This window comes from Papaver somniferum, chromosome 2, assembly GCF_003573695.1.
Source record: "Papaver somniferum cultivar HN1 chromosome 2, ASM357369v1, whole genome shotgun sequence".
Taxonomy (NCBI): domain Eukaryota; kingdom Viridiplantae; phylum Streptophyta; class Magnoliopsida; order Ranunculales; family Papaveraceae; genus Papaver; species Papaver somniferum.
Genome location: NC_039359.1, coordinates 167,938,196 through 167,960,696, shown reverse-complemented (window position 1 = coordinate 167,960,696; position 22,501 = coordinate 167,938,196). Strand labels below are relative to the sequence as shown.

Sequence of the window (22,501 nt, the reverse complement as noted above, 5' to 3'; positions counted from 1 at the left end):
TATGCCCCGGACTTCATACAGGCCGGAGATAAATGGGATTCCTCCAACAAAGATTGATGGTTTTAGTGTAGGTTTTGTGGTAGATCTCTACGTAAACCCTTACGAGACTGTAACTCGTCCACTAGGGCCGCCCAGGGGTTCAAAGGCTTGATGCACAGGCCAAGTGCATTCGTTTTTCCATCGACAAGGAGTTGTATTTTATGTTCCAATCAATGTAGTAACCAAAATTGCATGAATAAAGTGAATTGCATCTATTAGAATTCAGTTTTTTTTTTTTGGGATAACCAAAGTCGGCAAGGTTGTAAGATTACTACAATGTCGACTAAATGCTAGCCGGCAAGGTAAGAAAGTTAATAAATGCCGACTACATAAAGCCGGCAAGGTAATCAATCAATACCATGCCGACTACATACGCATTTAGAACAGTCTCCTGTGTGTCAAAAATAATAAAGCCGACATGTTCTTCATTAGTATACCTTGCCGGCCATATTAAGTCGGCACTTACTTCATTCGTATACCTTGCCGGCCAAAAATGGTCGGCATGATCTTCGTTAGTCGACCTTGCCGAATTTTCATACTTTCAGAATTGAAAGTGTTGATTTCTTTTTTGATTTTGAGTATGAGTTAATACAATAGATTTGCAATCCCCTTTTTATAAGTGTTTCGGTTGTGTGCTTCATTTTCGTTGCAAGAGATATTCTCAAAAAAAAAAAAAAAATCTCATCAAAAATCATCCCACAAAGGTTCAATCCAAAACAAAATTTCATAACTTAAATTCCTAAGTTTTAATCTATTCAATCAATCTAAACTCAATTAATTAATCTAATTAGAATTTTTAGTGTTAATTAAACAAGAGCATATCAGCCATTTAGAAAATACAAGGTTAAGGGGTGGTTTTTTTTACTTCAAAATATCTTGGGTTTTGTCTCATTAGGTATACCCCAATTAATCTGGGTATACCCCAATCAAGCAAGGGAATACTAGTTTTAGGTTTAAGTATTAGGGTGAGGGTTGTTTAGATATCTTACACTCATTAGACACCCCTTATCAGCCTAGGCTGGTTGGGTACAAATGTAGCACCCCCTAAGCTTAACAACTGGATTTTTACAAGGGTTCAAAAATGAGAGCCAATTCAAGAGCAACATGTGGCGGGGTTGAGAGCAGGGAGGATAAACAAGGAGGTGGGAAGCGACTCCGTTACTTAGCTCGGGAGCTTCCGTGACTCGCAAATATGGAAGCTTATCCCAGCAAAAGACAAGACCCCAATGCCATGAATCACACAAAAAACACCATTAAACACACACACATGAATACATGATTGGCAGCAACACACCACTATTTGTTTTCGGTCTTATCCATTGAACAAACACTTGTTTTCTTTCCATTTCATTTCATCATTCCACTCCCTCCCTCTTTCTCTCTAAACCACCCCTCTTCTCTCTAATGGCGTCAGTTTCAGCTCCACCATTTCCTTCACAAACTACTTACACAGATTCAAATCCACGAAATTTCTCGTTCAGAAACCTTAATAAGTTCTCTATTACATCCCCTTCATCACCATTAAAGAAATTTCAAACTTATCCATATAATAATTTTAGGGTTCCAGATTCTACCCTAATATGTCGTTGTCAAAAGCGTCCTTCAGATCCTCCTCCTCCTCCTGAAGATTATTTCAATAGGAGATGGGATTCTGGATTACAAGATGTTGTCAAAAGTGTTATTAAAAAGTTTGATAATTATATGAATTCTATTCGTAATCCAGAAAAAAATAATCAAAATTCTAAACGTGATTTGGTTATGGAAAAAGTTACTGGGATCGATAGCGAAGAGTGGGATTGGGATCGATGGAAGGAGCATTTCGAAGATGTTGAAGAACAGGAGAAAATTGTTTCTGTCTTGAAGGTATATTTCTTCTTATTATTATTTTAAAATTCAGTTGGGACATAACTTCAAGAATCCGAAAATGTTAGAATGCACGCTCATTTTGGCCGGGCAAAAGCATACAAACACGATCAATCCCAATCCCTTACTTGGTCAGTATGAGACATTTAAGATACATATCCTTAACGTAGACTCCCTATTAAGCAACATTTTAGTATAGCTAACTTCCTTGAAAGAGCTAAAAGTTTTGTGTGAGCATTCATCTTTTGTGCATGTGAATATTTGTTTGCAAGCTGATATTTCGTATTCAACAGTCACAGTTAAATGACGCTGTTAATCGAGAAGAGTTCGAAGACGCTGCTAAATTAAAAGTGGCAATTGCTGCAATCTCAGCAAATGATACAGTGGGCAAAGTGATTACTTGTCTCAATGTAAGAAGCCTATCTTTCATCTCTCTCTGTTTCTTTATGTGTCTGCCATCTGACATTATTGATTTGCCGCAGAGAGCGGTAGAAGAAGAACGTTATGGAGATGCAGCTTTGATGAGAGACAATGCTGGGGCAGGTTTGGTGAGTCAACTCCAGAGAAATTTATTTCACAGCTGAAATGTTTCAAGGGGTTAAGCTTTAATATCGTACTTGTCTTGTTTCTTTCTTCTTAGAGTTTATCAATGTGATAACTCCTGGAAATAAGGCAGCAGGGAACTTCCTTCGTACTAATCGACCACCTTAAACTTATGACACTAATTTTAGTCATTTTATTTAGCAAATTTTCTTCCCCAACAGCGTATAAATTCTGAGAGACAGGTTTTTTAGGGCGAGTCTTATAATCTAGTTTGAAAGCTAATTGATGTCATGTATCTTGTTCGAATTAAATTACTTCGTTCTTGACTTCTTTTTGTTGTTCATCTTATCAGTAACCATGTTTCAATTTTTAGCATATAATTTGGCTTCTCAAATGTTGAAATTGCCTGTCCTTATCTTCTTTTATTCCTAATATGCTTGTAGATAGGATGGTGGGCAGGAATTTCAGAAAACTCAGAGGTACCTTATGGTCGAATCATCCGTATAAGTGCAGAGCATGGGAGATATGTGGCACGGAGTTATAGTCCCCGGTAAGATAGTGGTTACAGTGGGCATTTCTTCCAAACTTTGTCTCTGTCTCTATCATCCTCAGATAATCAATTTTACCACTATTTTCTTTTATCATTCTGTTTAGCTTTCTGTTTAACATTTTTACCATGTCTCAGGCATCTTGCTACTGCCGCACCTGGTGTTCCCCTGTTTGAAATTTTCTTTACCATTAGCGACAAAGGCGAATACAAACAGCAGGTATATAGCGGTTAGAATCCTGTTTCTGGTGCACTCTATTGTTTTTTTCTTCTTCGTATATATCAAGTTCCGGAGTTGCTGATTAGAAATGAGGAGGTTCTAGTTTCTACTTCACCACCAGGCCCACCACTGTCATATACTTCGGCCGTTCACTTAGCTTAATGATCCCCCCCTTCAAACCTTCGCTCTTCCAAGCCTAGAAATAATTTGCTCCATCTTGCGGATGTACTCTTCAACCAGATTCATATAGCTGTTGGGGGTTGCTCTATATGAAGAAATGGGAACATTACCATGTGCCTGATTGTGATATCACATGATGGAATATACTGATCAAATCGCTGTACCTGGAGAAACGGTGATGGTCAAACCCCATTGCAATTTTAGGAGTGCAGATCCCCTAGTGGGCCTGCATAGAATCACATTATCCACATGAGCATTGACTCATGGTGGTTAGGGATTCTAATTGTGTTCTCTCACTTTCCCATTTAAACTACTATTTGGTACTCGAAACCAAATAGTTTCTCTGCATCTGGAAATATGAGTTACATTCAATATAGCAATCGGAAGAAAAAAGAGTGGTTTTGGTAGAACACGTCTGCTTGAGTCCTTCAGGTATATCTGTTTATTGGAGTTCAGTACCTTTTCTTCATAGAGAGTTCAGTAGCACTTTTTTCTTGGGTTTTGCTTAAAAAGTAAATTAACTTGAATTTGTATTTCACCATGTAATTCTGAAGTTTCGTATGTCAGTAAGTTTATTTTGTCTCTGGTTTTGGTATGTCGCACACCATTCCCAATGGACATGGAGCACTTCAAAGGGGTTATGATAAACAGATCCATATTGCAAGTTTGGACGTCCCATGCGTTCTCTTTTGTCTGTTGTGAGGATTAGCATATAGCCTTTAATTTTGTAAAAATGCAGTTGCCTAGTTTGCGTTGACTTTCTATAAGCAGACTGGTATTTTAAACCACAATATGTTTGTTCATAATATTCCAAAAAACAAATTTTAAAGCTTTTGTGATGCCGAGAAAGAATTCACCCTGCGTGGTGTCACAGATTTTTTTTCAATGCATTTGACTTGATGTTTTTCCAAACTAAGTGATTGGTGTTTTCTGATTTTGGCTATGTGAATCTCAGGCAGTGTACTTGAAGCGTGGTGGTCAGAAATCTGGTTATCCTCCTTTAAAATTCTCCAACTCACCTGATCCTATTGGTGGCTCGAACACTTTGAACAAGTCAAGTGAAGGAAAAAGTGATTTATCAGCTGCAACCACCGAAGATGCGGAAGAGATTGAAGATAGGGACAATGACTCTGATATGTCTGATGAAGTGACTGGTTTTCCTAATATCTTGCGTGATATGATTCCTGGTGTCAAGGTCACCATCCTGAAAGTTACAGCACCAGGCAAGGTGGATAGGGATTTAATATCCAAGGTGATTGAACAAATTATGGAAGAAGAAGAAGAAGAAGACGAAGTGGAGGAAGAAGAAGATGAGGAGGAAAAAGACGTGGAGTTATTGGATCTAGATATTGATGATGAAGTTAAAGCTGGAAGTAACCAAGATCAAGATGAGATAGAAATGAATGCTGATTCTGGAGTAATTAGTGATATTATAAGTGAAGAGCGAAATGAATTGGCAGTGAAAGTTGTAATTGGTGGTCTAGTACAAAATCTTTCGAGCAATACCCCGTCTAAGGCTTTACTTCGAGTTCCAGCTAGACTAGACAAATCAGGTCGCTTGTCATTTTCATTTACTATTGACAAAGATGAAAGTGAACTGGATGCTGGTGGTAAGGGAAAGCCTTCACTAGATAAGATGGCTACTCTTCGAGGTCCTCGTAGCATTGACAATCTCATGTCTGATCTTGCTAAATCTGTCATTAAAAAGGAGAAGATTCCCATGAAGGTTAGTACTACTTTTACCATTATTACTTCAACTATCATGGGTTTCTCTATTTTTGAGTAAACCTCGACCAGGAAACTAGAGCTGCATATTTTCCATGCTAGTAAAAAGGTTTCTGTCAGAGTATGAAGACGGTAGACCCTCAAACGACACTTGACCTCCCTAGAAAAAGTTGAAAAACTGATTAAAAGAGAATTATTCTGTTCTTCTGTTTGTAAGCAGTTGTATGACCAATTACTGTCTTCTTGTAACTTCATATAGTTAGTTAGTTTAGACTATCTATTTGCATCTTATTTTTTTTATTCATCATTCTTTTCTATGTGTAGGTACTTAAGGATGTGGGGGAATTCATAAATCTTACTCTTAACCAAGCTCAAAATCGTCAGCTTCTTTCGGGGACTACGGTATTCAATCGCATTCAGATACCAGCATCTACAGATCTACTCAGTGGTAATTATGTTAGAAACCTCAAGTGATTTAGCACTTTCTAATTACTTTATTTAATTTCCTTATTTTTCTTAATGTTCTGATTTGGTGAATGTGTGAAATTTGACTTCATTTGTACATGCACTAATCTTTCACTGATGTTTTCTTGTGACTGAGGATATTTTCCTTCATTTATAACAGGCTTGTATATTGGTTCGCATGGGCTTTACACATCGGAAGTCATTCAGCTAAGACGAAAATTTGGACAATGGCAACATGATAGTGGAAATAAGAATCCCCAGGATCTTGAATTTTATGAATATGTGGAGGCTTTAAAATTGATAGGGGATTCCCATGTACCGGCAGGCCAGGTACTTCCATTTCTGTTCTATTTTCATGCATGCTCAATCTAATTTTGTGGAGCTTATCCACAGGATATTTTTGTTTTGTTTTGTTTTGTTTTGGGCAAGGCTGCATTAACTACGTTATATCTCATTGGATGTTATAGTTCATAATTAGGGCTTCATAATCTGTGGTGGGCGTTGGTTAGTCTGAATTGTTTATCATGTTTTCTTTTCCATAGTGGCAAGTAACATTCTCTTCCATAGTGGCAAGTAACATTCTCTTATGTCTTGAACATAGCTATTTAGTTTGTCGGCCAAAATCTTCCTTAACAATCGAATTTAAATGTTCTTTTTTCAGGTAGCATTTCGTGCAAAGGTTGGCAGACAGTATCAGCTGCCTCATAAAGGGATAATCCCAGACGAGTTTGGAGTGGTGAGTGACCTTCTATTAAACATCACTCTCCTCCTAGTTTAGCTAAAGATAAAGCACTAATTATGTTCAGCTTCAACTAGGTTGCTCGATATAAAGGACAAGGCAGGCTTGCTGAACCAGGGGTCAAGAATCCTCGATGGGTTGATGGTGAACTTGTTGTTCTTGACGGAAAGGTTTTTTTGTTTCCTTCTCTTTTTTCCTTGGCTCTGTTTTTCGTTAGAATTGGTTATGATATAACTAATTCTGGCATTATGCTTATATTGTTGATGGATGCAGTTTATCAAAGGGGGCCCAGTTGTGGGTTTCGTATATTGGGCTCCTGAATATCATTTCCTTGTATTCTTCCACCGGCTGAGGCTTCCAGAGTAGGTGTCCATCATAGCCAAGTCTAAGCAAGCTCCTTTGTCGTTCGATATTTCTTTAAGGTGAGGTGGATCCCTTTGAGGACAGATGTATATTATGATCTTAAGATTCTTACCTTATGAGGAGAAAGAAAGAGAGAGAGTAGAAGTAAGGGAGAGAGGCAATGACAAAAAATATACTGAAATATCTAGTGCATACATCTAATTAATGTTTGACATTTTTTTAAGGTCTCTCCTCCAAATAGCACAGCAGAGAAAGAAATAAGAGAAGTGCGGTTATGATGAAGGCCAAATTTTTGGTATCAATTGGATTTGTGGCTATATGTTCTAGCATAGAGGCCCTGGATGACGAGAAACTTCAAGATCAATATTGAAGGATGTGCTCACCTTTCTCTCATTCAAAGTGACGATTACTGTAAATAGTATGAAGCTGACTAGCTTATGTATCCAACTTTAGTCGAATTGTAAATTATTTTATTTAATCTATTTGATTTAATTTTCAGTATTTGTCCATACCGATCTGTGAATATTCTGATAATGCTTGGGGAATAAACGCGGAAATTTAGGCATGAATATATCGGATACGGTCAGGGTGGAAATGTATTTGATCTCTTCCCAGCTTCTTTGTTGAAACTTGGAAGTAATAAATCTCATGTCGTTGCGAGTGGCCTAAAAGATTTCAACGTAAGCAACACCTGGAAAAGGTCTTCCGTGACCAATATTTGGGGTCTTTCAGACTCACCGTGTACTAATGACTTGCTCTGATTGGCAACTTCCTCCACCCAAAATGAATCAGTAAACGCATAACAGTGTAGATAACGTGATAAAACGTGGCTGTCGACAACTCTTTCCGGTTTCCTTGTTAGTTCTTCATTCTTGCAGGAAAAATGGAACGAAGTTGTCAAAAGTAAGGTTATCTTTCTTGTACAGTATTACTAATCCACGTTTACATAAAACACACCACTTCGATAAGAACGTGCAATTGGGGGATGTCGGCATCAATTTGGGGATATTTTACTGTTCATGCCGGTATTCAAAACCCCTGGAAAATCATGTTGATTTGACGAACATTAAAATATCCCCCAATTAATACCGGCATTCCCCAATTGCTTGTTCTTTAATAACCTGGGGTTTTTGAAGGGTACTTAAAAAGAACTTGGGGCTATTAATGAAGTAGAACAAGGTCATTAAGAAGTAATGTCATCACACCCCTTATCCACATATTTTTCGTAATGGCTAATTTACCCTAGTGTTAATGCTGGTTGGCGAACCCAAACTTAGTCCGGCCAATTAGGTATGCGTACTCGTTTGCATACTTGTGTAGGTTATGTTCTAAAATAGGTTTGTTCATGAACTAACACATTTATATATTAAGGAATACAATCTTTTGCAAACCGTGGCTATAATGTTCATGAATTGATTCGAGTGAATCAAAATCGATTTTGCTTCAATTGTGTCTTGTATACTTCTATGAGAATATAAACAATTGAACAACTCTAGAACTAGTTTTATTTGAGTCATTTGAACTAGTTATGGTTAAGATGAATAAGGTTGATATGAAAGTGTTCATATGGCTAACTTCGGTTAACTATTGTTGAGCCAACAAGGTGCACACGTTTAGGTACGGTTATTCATATCTAAATGGAGTCACTTTTCATTTGTGTGTAACAAGCTAAGTTCGATCTAACAGTTGAAAGATATTAGCTTGAGCCTAATCAGGTTTTCATCTAACGGTGAATATTGAATGCTTTGTTACCAAGGTAGCATTGATTGCAAACCCTGATTTGAAGACTATATAAGGGAGAACTATAGCAACTGGGAAACCTAATCCCCACACCTCCTGTGTGATACTAGTTGCTACTAGAGTCGATTCTCCTTTAACCTTAGGTTTTTCCAAAATCTTGTAGGTTAACGACTAACGGTTGTTGAACTTTGATTGTACCTAGTTTGTTTATTCTTTGTATTGTCTCGACTCAGTCCATACCTAGTTCGGTAAGAGGATTTATAGGTGAAAAAGTTTAAGATTGTGGTATATTTGGGTACCCTCGTCTTTTCAGATACAACTCTTGGATATATTTCCACTGATTGAGTCTGACTGTCTAGTTGATTCTCTTGGAATTATATTGGAGTTCGTCCATGTAGATTGCCTAAACGAAATATTGGTATCAGAGCAGGCAAACACGTTTAAGACCTTATAAGTTTGTGTTTGTAGCGATCTGACTTTATGGACAGTTGTGTTATCTCTGATAAACGCATCACCAGAGACTTAGCTATTTCTGTTTCGATGAAATCTATTAAAGAGAAAGACTAGTCGATCTCACATATAGATGAACATTCTGTGTCATGTGCCTTCTCAGTGTAGCTGCCTTATACCTTTTTTGGGTGCCCCTTTTATCTATTAGTCTGCCTAAATAACCTTGTATTTAGCTAATGACCAGCTAGTGTCGCCCCCAATAAGAACGGGACACTTGTACGCTCCTTATTCATCACTAGCTTAGGGTTTATCTTTCCTTTTAAGTTGTAAGAACATCCCCTTTTGGACTAAGATGTCTTTAATGAAGTTCTAATGGCTGCTTAGCAGAGGTTACTTGAGTTTTCCATTCAATTCCGATTAATCCAATCTTGTTTTGTACTAGCACAGTACAATTGGCATCAGAGCCATTCTTCCCTTCCTCAATCATGGTGGTTCCTACTTGCAAAGAATTACATGATACCGACACCAGACAACAATCAGAGCTCGATTCGTCACACACAAAGGTAAACAATGTTGCTCTATAAATTACATTTACTTCTAATACGATTTACAATCGCTCAAGGTAGAAGTAGATAATAGTTTTCAAGCTCAACTGGCGAAATTTTTTCTACTAGAGATCTTAATAATTGAGATGATACTGAGAATCGTGGGTCTAATTCTGGTGCTAATCACATGGGTGAATCTCAGTTTCATATGAACTCTGTAGGAAGAGATTTTCTACCACCACTGCGTATTCCAAAAGTTGATTTCCTTCGTTTTGACGGTGACAATCTAAAGAGCTGGTTACAAAAACGTGAGTATTATTTTCAGATGAATAATCTTCCAGAAAACACCAAAACTAGGATGACGGCTATACATCTTGATGGTAAAGCATCTAAATGGTATATGACAACTTCTGCCTCAATCAAACTCATATTTCTATGAAGTGTTTTTGTGATAATGTTTGTGCTCATTTTGAAAACCCTGCAAATGATAATATTGTGGGATTATTCAATAAGTTGACTCAACTGACTACTGTTGAAGTTTACTTTGAAGAATTTGAGTATTTGAAGGCCTTGTTGTTGAGTTTTCATCCACATTTTCCTGAGTCATACTTCATTGCTAGATATATTGGTGGATTGAAAGAAGAACCCAGAAGCTCAGTGCCTATGTTTGATCCTAAAACATTGTTACGGGCTTTCTAACTTGCTAGAATGCAAGAACAAACACTCAACCTACAACAGAAGGTGACCAAACCACCAAAAAAAAATTCACTCCCAATTTTTCCTCCACCAAGCCATTTACTTCCACTACATTCACTCCCAAGCCTACTGTTGTTCCATCTCCCTCACTTTCTCCACAATTAACTCCCAAAACTAATTCACCCATACCATTAAAAAGGCTTACTCCTGAGCAAGTACAAGCCAGAAAAGCTAAGGGACTCTGTTTTAACTGTGATGAATATTACAGAAAGGGACACATTTGTAAAAAGCAATATCTTTGTGTCTTGATTGGTGAAGAGACTCCAGACAATACTGAGCCAGAGGATGAGATGCTAATGGATACATAGGAAGCACCTGTTGAAGAGAGTGATATGGAATTTTCCTTGCATGCTTTGACAAGTACTATATATGCTGATACTATTAGAATTCTAGGCTTCATTAACAAGAAGATCATATCCATTCTCATAGATACTGGGAGCACTAACAGCTTCATTGACAATGCTCTAGCAAAGGAGTTACACTGTCCTGTGGAACACACTGCTAGTTCATTGATTACTGTGGCAAATAGTGAGAAGACTGTCAACTCAGCTATATGTTCTCAACTGCATTGGTCAATACAGGGGCACAAGTTTTGTGGAGATTTGAGACTACTTCCCTTAGGTGGTTGTGACATTGTATTAGGTGCTGATTGGTTGAGAAATTTTGGGGATGTCTTGTTCAACTTATACAATCTATGCATCACCTTTAGATACAAGGGTAAAAATATTACTCTCACTGAAGCTCAAACCAAACCATTACTTAGCATGATGAGTGGTACAACAGTAAATAAATTCTTCGAGAAGCACACTCATGGACTATTGGGTCAGCTGTTCTCCATTTCCCCTACCACTACACCCTTAAATACACCACCTCAAATCTCTTCATTACTCAATCAATTTCCTTATACAACAAACCTTTGGGCTCAAGAGCCGCTGCTTTGTTTACTTATGAGAATGAACTTTTGGCAATTGTGCAAGCTGTCTCTAGATGAAAACAATACTTACAAGGTAATAAATTCCTTATCAAAATTGATCATTAGAGTATACATTACTTCTTAGAGCAAAAGATTTCTATTGTATTACAACAAAAGTGGCTCATGAAGCTTCTTGGATTTGACTATGAGATCAAATACAAGAAGGGCTTAGATAACAGAGTAGCAGATGCACTTTCTAGAAGGCCTCATGAACCTGCACAATGCTCCTCCATTACAGTGTCACAACCGCTTGGACTCAAGATATAATTGAGAGTTATACTTCAGATACCAAACTGCAACATCTTATAGCTCAACTTCTTCTCACTCCTGATTCTCCTTCTAAGTACTCTTACACTGATGAAATTTTTAGATATAAAGGCATATTGTATGTGGGTATGTCATCTAGCACCAAAACTAAAATTTTGGAATCTCTGCACTCCTCAGCTGTTGGGGGTCATTCTGGTATGCAAGCAACTTACAATAGAGCTAAAGCTTACTTCTTCTGGCCTGCAATGAAGAAGTATATCCTCTTATTTGTCTCCACCTGTGATGTTTGTCAAAGAAACAAAGTGGAGCATAATTTTCCAGCTGTACTTCTGATAGGTGTCTAAAACACCTTAATATTTATCTATTGTTTATGCTTTCTTTGCTAAGTTTTCTTGTAAATTATGTATCTTATGTTCGCTTTCGAGTGTTTAGGTACTTTGGATTCATTTGGAACAAAAGAAGAAGAAATAGGGCAAAGGTATCATCTCATGTGCAATTGTTGTTGGAGGCGAATTATTTCTCACTATTTGCTTTTATTTCTTCATCTCTATCTGAAAAGCATGTCGGCTTTAGTGATGCGTATTCATTTGTCTGAAAAGCATGGAAGCTTTAGTAGTGAAGAGACATTGAAGAGAATAAGTGAATTTGAGAAGTAAGAGACGGCTGTTGTTGGTGGAAGGATTCGAAGAAGAGCAAAAGCGTCAATTCTCATGTGCAACTGCTATTGAGAGCGGAGCGATTAGGGGCAACCTGCTGAGTTATGTTTATTGACTGTCACTGTTGCCGGGTGCCTACACGCTGGGGTTCTCAGAGGTGGGGTGGATACATCCATTCTTCTTCCTACACAAGACCTAAATTTCAGCGAGAACAAATCATTTGTTTTATTTCTCTACCTGAAACCGAGAGAAACAGTGAGAAAATACGGCTGTGGATGTTCTTTGAGATTGAGAGAGGAATTCAGGGGCAAACCAAGGTGATGGTGTTGTGTATGCTGGTGGTTGTAGTAGTTTTACAAGGAACAAATGGAGTGAAACAAGAGAAACAATGAAGAAATAAAATCTGGTTGTTGTTGAAAATGAATTCAAACATCAATGAAGGAGATCGAATATTGAGACAAACACAGAGAAGGGAGAATCGAGTGAATCCCGAGAATATGAAGCTGCTACCGTAAATTGAACAAGAAAAAAAGAAATTGATGACTGAAGTTAAGTTAGGGTTTGTTGTTTCAGTGAATTCATGGGTTTGAAGATGAAATTGGTGATGTCATGGCTGCAATTGATTAGGGTTTCTGTTGATGTTCATGGGAATGATGAATTTCAGATCGAGAAGCAACATGAGATGGGTCTGGTTGTGTAGCTAAGCTGAAGGTGGTATTGAAATGGAACTGATGGTGAAGTTGGTGGTGACTTTGAGCAGGTGGTTTTGGTGATTGCCATGGAGCTGAGATTGCAGGCAAAAATAAAATAGGTGGATGTTCTAGTATGGAGTTGGCTGAAACAAGGAAGTGATGATGTGATGCTGATTTTGTTGCAATAGCAATGACTGAGCAGGTGGGAGTTGTGTTGGCTCGCTGGTGGAGTTTTTGAACGTAGATGTAGGTGAAATTGCAGGTTACAGTACATCTGTAGATGGCAAGCAAGTTGGTTATGTTGCTGGATTGCATTGACTAGTATGAGAATGTGTTGCTGCCAAAAGAGAGATTGGTGGTATCGAACTGAAATGGGTCTATTGCAGTAGTTGTGAGCTGAGAGAATGAGTACAACTGGCTAGATGATGTTGCTGCAACTGAAATGATATGAGCTGCAAACTGATGGTGTTGTTGCTCCGAGCCTAAATGGAAATGGGTTCTGATGGAGTTAAAGCTACAACAAATGCCTGGGGGAATGGTAGTTGGATTGCAGGTGGAGATTTGAAGCTGCAATAATGCAGTGATGTAGCTGTTGAGCTGAGGAGCCATGATGCTATGATGCTGGGAATAGAAACATGCAGCTGTAAATGGAATTGCAGTGAGGAGGGAGATAGTGATCGAGTACAGTTGAGGTGCAGCTTGAGATGGTGGTATTAGTTGCAGTTTAGTGGTGTTGTTTATCTAATATGAATGGTTGCAGCTGCAGTCTTGTTACAAGACAAGGATTTAAGAAAATCAGGTTGAGTTGTGGTGATTATTATGAATCTGTGAATGGGTTAGAACTTGAGATCGGATTGTTTGAGTCACAAGTGATGCTGCAATGAAGTTGAGTTGAGTGGTGGAGTTGTAGCTGAAGTCACAGGAAGTATTGATGTTGTTAGTTATGCCGCAAGAATCTGATGCAGGGTTGAAGCTGAGAACTGAAGGGATGGAAGTGAATGCAAGAAAGTGCAGGGGATGGCAGAAGTATGGCTGCAGAGTGATTGAAATGCTTGTGGTGTTGCAGGCCAGATGCATAAATTGTTGCTGCGACAGTAATTGATGTGTTGTGGGGCAGTTTTGAAGCTGCAGAAACTATGCGAAAATGGAGCAGAAATGGCGAGATGATGGTACTAGCCCCGGCTGTCGTATTTCGGAAGTTAAAGTGTGGATTGTAAAGTTTCATTGAATCATGAAGTGGGTATGAGTCGGATGCAAGAGTTGGCGGATGGATATATGAGCTATGGTTCACGCTTCTAGGCACGTTTTCGCAAGAGATAAGGAATTGGTTTGGATGATTCTTGTGAATGTTTGAAATGCAGAGAAGTAGAGTTGAGCTGCCAAGAGTATGCACTTCCTGGTGAAACAATTTCAGATAATTCCGGTGGCTGGAGACATTTTTCTGGTGATCGGATTCCGGCAATATCGGCCGGATTCATTCGATGACGTCAGCAAGCGGCGACCCAGTTTTGGACCCAGAATTTCCAGAAGAGATGTTTTAGCATATGGTCTTGGTGGACCTCTTACTATTGGACTTTGAAGACTTGGACTTAGTTTTGGAAGACAAGAAAAGCTACAAAATAAAAAAAGTCTTCTACAACTTTAGGGGATGACGTATTCTACTTTGAGCTTTGGAGGAGAGCGGCAATTCTACTAGGGTTTACTTATGTTCATCTTCTTTTATTCAATTAATATATTTGTGATGAACTCCATAGATATGAGTAGTTAAATCTTATATTATTGGTTAAGGATGTAGTCGTATATCTACAACTTGTGCTTGATTAATGCATTAGTTTTCTCTCTTGATTATCGTTCGAACTTCTACTGTTTTTATAATCACATGATTGATGTATTGTGATAAGAATTAGATGTTTGGTTAGTTAAGTGGCCAATTAATTGAACTTGTATCCTTGTCCATAGCTATTTTAGGGTTTTCATCAAGCGATAGCCCCAAATACAAATAACATGATATGATTACGGTTTGTAGTGATACACTCTTGTAATCATATGTAGAGTTTGATCCTTGTCCGAATTGTCATGCGCAATGTATGACAATTGCATTGATTAGCCAATTTCTGAAACTTAATGCTCCTAGGAATTGAACTTAATTAGCGCAAGGCGTTAGGTTATTCTTTAGGTAGAATTCACATGCGCAGCTCTAATGTGTGTTGATGAACTTAGGAAATTAATGGAATATCTTTCTCTCTTGATACTCTAGGATTTTGATAATAAAAGAAATTAAATTGTAATTCTAATCATATATGCAAGCACTCGTTTAAGATTGAAGATGAACTCCTTGACCAATATCTCTCTCTATTGATTATTTCCAATTATTTTATTTGCTTCGCTTAATTTATTGCTTTGATAAAATCAAAAAAAATCCTGGTTACTAAGAAACTAGAATTTTGTAACAACAATTGCCTCTCTGTGGAAACGAACTCTTCCTTACCTTGTACTTCATTTATATTTCATTGAGTAAGAAAGTGAATTATTTTTGACGAATACGACTGCGATCAACTTCAACCTTTTCCCATTCCATACCATGCTTGGCAGCATATATCCATGGACTTCATTGAAGGTCTACCAATGAGTGAGAGAAAGTCTATATTTCTGGTTGTTGTAGATAGTCTGACCAAGTACAACCACTTCATTGGTCTTCATCACCCATATACAACTTCTTCTGTGGCAGGAGAATTCATTGACAATGTGCTTAAACTCCATGGTTTTCCTGCTTCAATTACTTCTGACAGAGATAAGATCTTCACAAGTCACTTTTGGCAAGATTTGTTCAAAGCCCTTGGCACCCAGCTGAACTTAAGCACTGCCTACCGCCCACAAACTGATGGACAGACTGAGAGCGTCAATTATTGTCTAGCTTAAATATGAGTCCATTCCAAGCTCTATATGGGTACATTCCTCCACACCTGGCCTTTCCATCTTCTGTTACTACTTCAGTTCTTGATGTTGCAGAGTACATGAGACAAAGGGATGTTATTCTTACTCTCTTAAAGGACAACCTTCATCAGGCCCAAGAGAGGATGAAGTTTTTTGCTGACCAGAAAAGGATTGAGAGAGTATTTGAGGTGGGAGACAAGGTTTACTTGAAGCTGCAACCATACAAACAATCTTATATAGCTATTAGAAGGAATTTCAAGCTAGCACCTTTCACCATTCTACAGAAGATAGGAGTTGTTGCTTACAAATTGGATTTACCACCAGAGGCTTGAATTCACCCTGTTTTCCATGTGTCCCAACTCAAGAAGCAGATTGGTACTTCCATCACCCCTACTCCCACACTGCCAACATTAGATACAAATGGTCAAATTCTAGTCATTCCTGCTGTTGCATTGGACTCCAAAACTATCATCAAAGGTGGAGTCTCTGTACATCAGTTACTAATTATGTGGACTAATGCCTCTGCAGAGGATGCTACATGGGAAGTATATTGCACATCATTTTCCTAAGTTCGATCCTTGAGGACAAGGATGTTCTGATGGGGAGGGTGTTGTCATGTGCCTTCTCAGTGTAGCTGCCTTATACCTTTTTTGGGTGCTCCTTTTATTTGTTAGTCTGACTAAATAACCTTGTATTCAGCTAATCACCAGCTAGTGTCGGCCCCAATAAGAACGGGACACTTGTACGCTCCTTATTCATCACTAGCTTAGGGTTTCTCTTTCCTTTTTATGTTGTAAGAACATCCCATTTTGGGACTAAGATGTCTTTAATGAAGTTCTAATGGCTTCCTAGCATAGGTTACTTGAGTTTTCCATTCAATTCCGATTAATCCAATCTTGATTGGTACTAGCACCGTACATTATGTTCCTAAGAAACAGACAAGTATTGATATGTGTTCCCTGATATTCTTACCGACGAATCTGATTCTGAAGTAAAAAGAAAAGCATCCCTAGAGAGTACAGTGATTCTAAATTTTGTCGGAATTCAGGCAGTTGAACCTAATAGGCTGAGACACAAGGTTAATACAATGGTTGGTATGGTAAAAGATCGTGATTCCCAACTAAAGGCTCTTCGAGAGAAAATTGTTGTAAGTTTTTAATCCCGAACCTTACTCGAGGCTAAGCTCAAAGAAGATGCCTGTGAAATTGAACGACTATTGAGTAATCTCTTTATTCAAGATAAAAGTCATTCTGGGGAGTCTGTCATACCAATTACTTCTGACTCTTCTGTGAATACAGCTTCAGAAGCTAAACTGAAATCCCTTCCCCTTGATAAAAAAGTGTTTGGTTCTTCCACTAATCATGGATTTACCACGTCTTACGGAAGGAAGAAATATTCTAACGATTTTTCTAATGCTACACTCTCTAATCACTTTGCTGATGAAAAAGTATGTCTTTTTTGGAATTCAAAAGGACATGTTCAACATAAAAGCAAACTGAAGCCAAATGACAATTATTTTTGTCGAATTCAGTATACCTTAGATTTAATACTCAAAGGTCTAACTGACATTCAGATGTTTAAACCTATTGGTGTTCGTACTCACCCTGTGAATTCTCCCAGGAAAGTCAGTTCAATTTGCTCAGCGAACATTCGAACCAATTGTAGCATCAAAACAAATCGTTCAAGGAGATTTCAGAAAGGTTCCTCTCAACCTAATATGAAGAATGATGTTCAAAATGTGAAAAAGTCTCTTGCAGATGGAAGCAACATTGGAGATATGAAGGACAACCTTAATCTGATAATTGAAGGATACAAAGATCTTATCAATAGGTTTTCAAAATCCTCCATACAAACTTCTTTTGGTAAGGACTTTAACTTAGTCTCATATTTTGATGACAACAATTTTTACGATAATTTTTCACATCAAAAAGGATTCTCTCCTAGAATTGGAAGAAAGAAAAGACTCAATCGTGAACACCATTTATTTAATGAGCTTAGGGATAGTACTTGTGCTAATTAATCACAAGAGTTGAATGCTTACTCATAAAAATCATGTTGAGTAAGTTTTGCTAATAATCAGGTATGCTTTTGGCAAAATGCTTTCTGATTAATTGAGCTATTTTCTTATCGTCCATAGCTAAACTATCGGTTGTGTCTCGAGATTAGTTGGGCGAGATCAACTAAGGGAATCAAGTGCGCAGAGTCCTGCTGGGATTCAGAGGCGTAAGGAACGCGACTGTACCTTGATCAGTATGAGATTGGTTAGGGCTCAACTACATTCCAGTCCGAAGTTAACTTGGAGTAGGCTAGTGTATGTAGGGGCTTAATACAATGTGGTTTTCAAAAATGGACTAGGTCAGAGGTTTTTCTGCATTTGCGGTTTCCTCGTTAACAAAATTTTTGGTGTATGTGTTAATTTCTTTTCCACATTATATTTATTTATATAATTGAAATATCACAGGTTGTGCGTAGTTCAATCAATTAGATAATCCAACCTTTGGTTGTTGATATAAATTGATTGACACTTGAACAATGGTCTTTGGTACCGTTCAAGTTGTTTCACATAATAATCAGGCTTGTGGATTTCTATTTGTTTGATTTGTTGATTACATTGTGAAACAGAGGTACAACTCTTGGATATATCTCCATTGATTGAGTCTGACTGTCTAGTTGATTCTCTTGGAATTATATTGGAGTTCGTCCATACCGATTGCCGAAACGAAATATTGAGTGAGGTTGTTAGACCCCCTGCTTTTTAAGTTTTGATACTAAAAAAATAACCAAACTTGACATAACAACGTTTGGTCAATTTAACCGAGCAATGCTCTAACAATTGGTTTCTTTATTTGGTTGTGTTTCCATATTTAAGTTGTGTTTCCTTATTTGAATTAGATCTCTAAAGAATGAATTCAATTTCGGTTAAGAATGAATTCAGTTTTTCCAACGTAGTAAAGATGAAGCTATTTCCCATTTGAGATTCTCCAACCATTGCCTATACCCGGTGATGTCTTTTTAGATATTTCGAAGGATTTTATTGATGGTATACCTCCTTCTAACTGTAAGAACTCTATTTTTTGGTGGTTGTTGATCATCTTTCTAAATATGTTCATTTTAGAGTTTTTTCACACCCATGTACTACCGTTATTATCGTTGATGTGTTTGTTCGACGTTGTGCGTCTCCACGACTTGCCCCGTACCATAGCAAGATCGTAATCCTATTTTTCTGAGTAATGTTTGGGAAGCTGTCTTTTCCTTACAAGGTGCACAATTATTTCGAAGTTCTACATATGATCCCCGAATGGATAACCAAACATAGGTTATCAACCGTACATTAGAAAGTTATCTTCGTTGCTTTGCTGATCAAAAACTGCATGATTAGGTTTGTTGGCTTCCCTGGACTGAATGGTGGTATATTACTACCTACCACCCTTCAATCGAAATGACGCCATTTGAGGCTTTTCATAGTCGCCCTCCACCAACTAACCTATCTCGCTCTACTGATGAGTGCTAAAAAGTGCATATTTATATATATTTTTCTTGGCATTTAACTCATCTTTTGTGCTCTAATTCACCATTTTAACCCATATTCTGTATTTTCATTGTTTTCAAGAATAAATATTTTTATTAATTAATTTTGCATTTTTAGGTACCAAATAAAGTTTGGATGAATAGCGGAGCGGAAAAGAGCAGAAAAGTAGTGAAAAGCCGGGAGGAATTACGCAAGGAAGCCGCGAAGAATGTTGTGCACAAGACCAAAAGGCTAGAAGTGGGCTTGAAGAGGAAGAATTGTTCTTAAAGAAGATATGGGCTTGGCATATCCAAGGCCCAAAACCCTCACCCAGATCCATTTCCTATATCCATACCCGTTTCCCTTTCTAGCCGTCAGATTGGACACATCTGAATCCAATGGTCGCAACATCGCCAGTACATCAAAGTCTGAAGCTCCTGTCTAACACTACAACACCTAACTCCATCTTGCGCCGTTAATTTCGTTGTATTATACAATCCAACGGTCGCTACAAGCTCTTCACGTATAGCCGTTAGATCGATCTATCATTTATACATCCCACGGCTCAGCGTCGCAGATCATCAAACTTTGCTATCTCCGCCTCACACCATAGTACCTAATACCTATACCCATCAACCAAACACACCCCAACCTTCTTCTCCATCGACTCTACCTCCCCCATCCCTCTGCAGAGAAACAACCACCACCATTTCCACCACCTGCTCCGCCACCAACTCTCTGTCACCACCTCAACCATCATCATAACCACCACGTTCATCAAAGGAACCTAATCCCATCATTTTCCCTTCTCCTTAGCCACCTATTTTCTCAATTTCTGTACGTTTTCTATCAGAAACCCTAGCGTGTAAAATTGGGAAATTAGGTCGAAATTGAGAAGCAATTGAAGCGTGGGGAGCATCAGGAGAAGAATTGGAAGCATGGGTGAGAGTTATCATTCGTTTTCAGAGAGTTGGTAAGGAGTAATTTTAAAACCCTAATTTACTGTTTATTTGGGGATTTTTGGGATTGAGCTTGCACGCACAAATTGAAGGCATGGGTTGCATCAGGAGAGGAATAAAGGCATGGGTGAAGAGTTATAATTGCTATCAGTGATTAGGTAAAACCTAATTTTGATTTTCACCAAACCCTAATTTCACTGTTTTGGGGAAGAGGGTGTTAACCCTAATTTTGGATTTGTGTATAAATAGGGATGTGTGGGTGTTGTAGAAAGGATGCCTGGATTAGCCAGAGCATCAGTAGAATAGTTTAGTTTTGTTATTTCCATGAACTGTAGCTTTGAGGGTTATCAATCTTTTCAATTCCATGATTCTCAATTCAAATGCATTGTTAATTTTAGCTGTTCTGAACTCCAACATGTATTTAATTTGAGTGTGTGATTGTTACAATTTATATCAAGCTCCTGTTCATGTTTATGTTATGTTTTGTTCTTATGATTTGTTCTTAGGATAGTCTCATTCTAGTGCACTGTTGAATGTTGTATTGCTAGGATAGTTATCTTGATGCCTGTTTTGCTTGAGCAATGGGAAGTAATCAGTGCTCTGGTATGCCTGTGATTGACTGTGCTGTCAAAAGACAGTCAATACTAGGGGCATATCAGTGAGCAAGCTGATTTTCCTCCCATTCTAATATATGCTCAAGGTCTTCAACTCAACCTAGAATTGCATCTGCCTTATTGCTTTGCCTTTGCCACTGCCTAAATACCATTGTATATGCCACTGTCACCTTTAACTCACCTTGTATAGGCCCTGTTTTGCTCTCTTTGCTTCATTGTGTCATTGTCACTCATTGCGTTTAGATTAACTATCTTAGGAATGCTTCAATACACCCCAAGTCCCCGTGGAATGACCCTGTCTTGCACACATTACTACAATTTGACCCTGTGCACTTGCAGGTATAACAAGTAGGCTTCTTTATTATCTTATTTTACACTCTTAAAAGCCTACCATCTACTACTATCCATGTTGTTGATATGTCATCACGATCTCGTGATGAAACCTTACACATATTAAAAGTACATCTTCAAGATGCACAAGCTAGAATAAAGACATTTGTTGATACTCGTTGAAAGGAACAATGTTTTGAGTTAGATGATTAAATTTTTCTTTGTTTACAACCTTATTGTCGGATCACCATCGCCAATCAGTTATATTCCAAGCTTTCTCCTCATTTTTATGGACCTTACAACATCATTGAAAAGATTTGACCTGTAGCTTATAAATTGGATTTATCTTCAACGAGTCGCATTCACCCTGCTTTTCATGCATCTGCATTGAATTTGAAGAATGGCACTCGCACAACTGCTGGGAACATTCTTCCCATTATCGTGGATCGTTATGAATGGGACCCTGAGTCTATTTTAAAGAGAAATATATTCTGGCGACAAAATCGTGCTGTAACTTATCGGATAATAAAATGGAAGAATCATTCGGCTGCTGAGACTAAGTGGGAGGATGCTAACTACGTGCTTTTGAGGTTTGAGGACGATCCCTATTTGAAAAAGGGTGGGATGTTAAGGCATGCATACTACCGGCTAACTATACCTCTTGAGTATCTACATTATTTTGCCTATAATTGGTTTCCCATTTGGTTGTGTTTCATTATTTAACACCATGTTTGTTACTCCTAACTCATCTGAGTCGTCTGGATCTGAATCATCTGGATCTGAGTGAAATCACCTGACTCATCTGGATCTGACTCGATATGTTTGTTTTGAGTCAGATCCGACTCATGTAACTCAAAAATTTGTGAGTCAGAGTTTGGTCCCATGAGTCAGGGGTATTTTGTTACCTGACTCAAATGGGTCAGAGTCAGAAATTATGTCTGAATTAGAGGTCGGGTCAGATCTGACTCAAAATGGAAAACAAACGGTCTGACTGTTGACTCGGCCCGAATCAGGAATTGGCTCAGATCCAGACGCCGAGTCAGCTACGAACAAACAGATTACAAGTTAAGTTGTGTTTCCTTATCCGAATTAGACATGGAAAGTTTAAGTTGTATTTCTCCAGATTCGAATTAGACATGGAAAGCTATATGCATATACATACAAGCGAGCACTAAACAATTCAATCAATATAATTATTCTAAGGTGGGTGATTGCCGAAGTCGTGGTTTGTTCTGCTGACCGACTTTACGTACTTGGTTAAGATTTTGGTCAAAATGCACAATTCGTGTGGAGTTAATTTCTGAGATCTTACCGTCTCCGAGATCAATCATTAGAGTATCTAATAGTAGAAGATCTAACGGGTTTCGTATAGTACCCGAATTCAACCGTAGAT

General features: G+C 38.1%; 1 protein-coding gene across 2 annotated transcripts; it reads left to right on the top strand.

Annotated features, from left to right (window-relative positions):
• The first annotated feature begins 1,246 nt into the window (after positions 1-1,246).
• Positions 1,247-7,253, top strand: LOC113349718 (protein EXECUTER 1, chloroplastic-like). 2 transcript variants are annotated; one of them, XM_026593750.1, is made up of 12 exons: positions 1,247-1,902; positions 2,196-2,312; positions 2,385-2,450; positions 2,889-2,995; positions 3,131-3,212; positions 4,348-5,118; positions 5,442-5,565; positions 5,743-5,912; positions 6,244-6,318; positions 6,399-6,491; positions 6,595-6,743; positions 6,890-7,253. In XM_026593750.1, the coding sequence occupies exons 1-11, from the start codon at positions 1,444-1,446 to the stop codon at positions 6,685-6,687; spliced, it is 2,157 nt and encodes a 718-aa protein (XP_026449535.1). In that variant the 5' UTR covers positions 1,247-1,443; the 3' UTR covers positions 6,688-6,743; positions 6,890-7,253. The 2 variants fall into 2 exon arrangements, with proteins under 2 accessions (XP_026449535.1, XP_026449534.1); XM_026593749.1 differs by having other exon boundaries at positions 1,248-1,902; positions 6,909-7,253.
• The last annotated feature ends 15,248 nt before the right edge of the window (positions 7,254-22,501 follow it).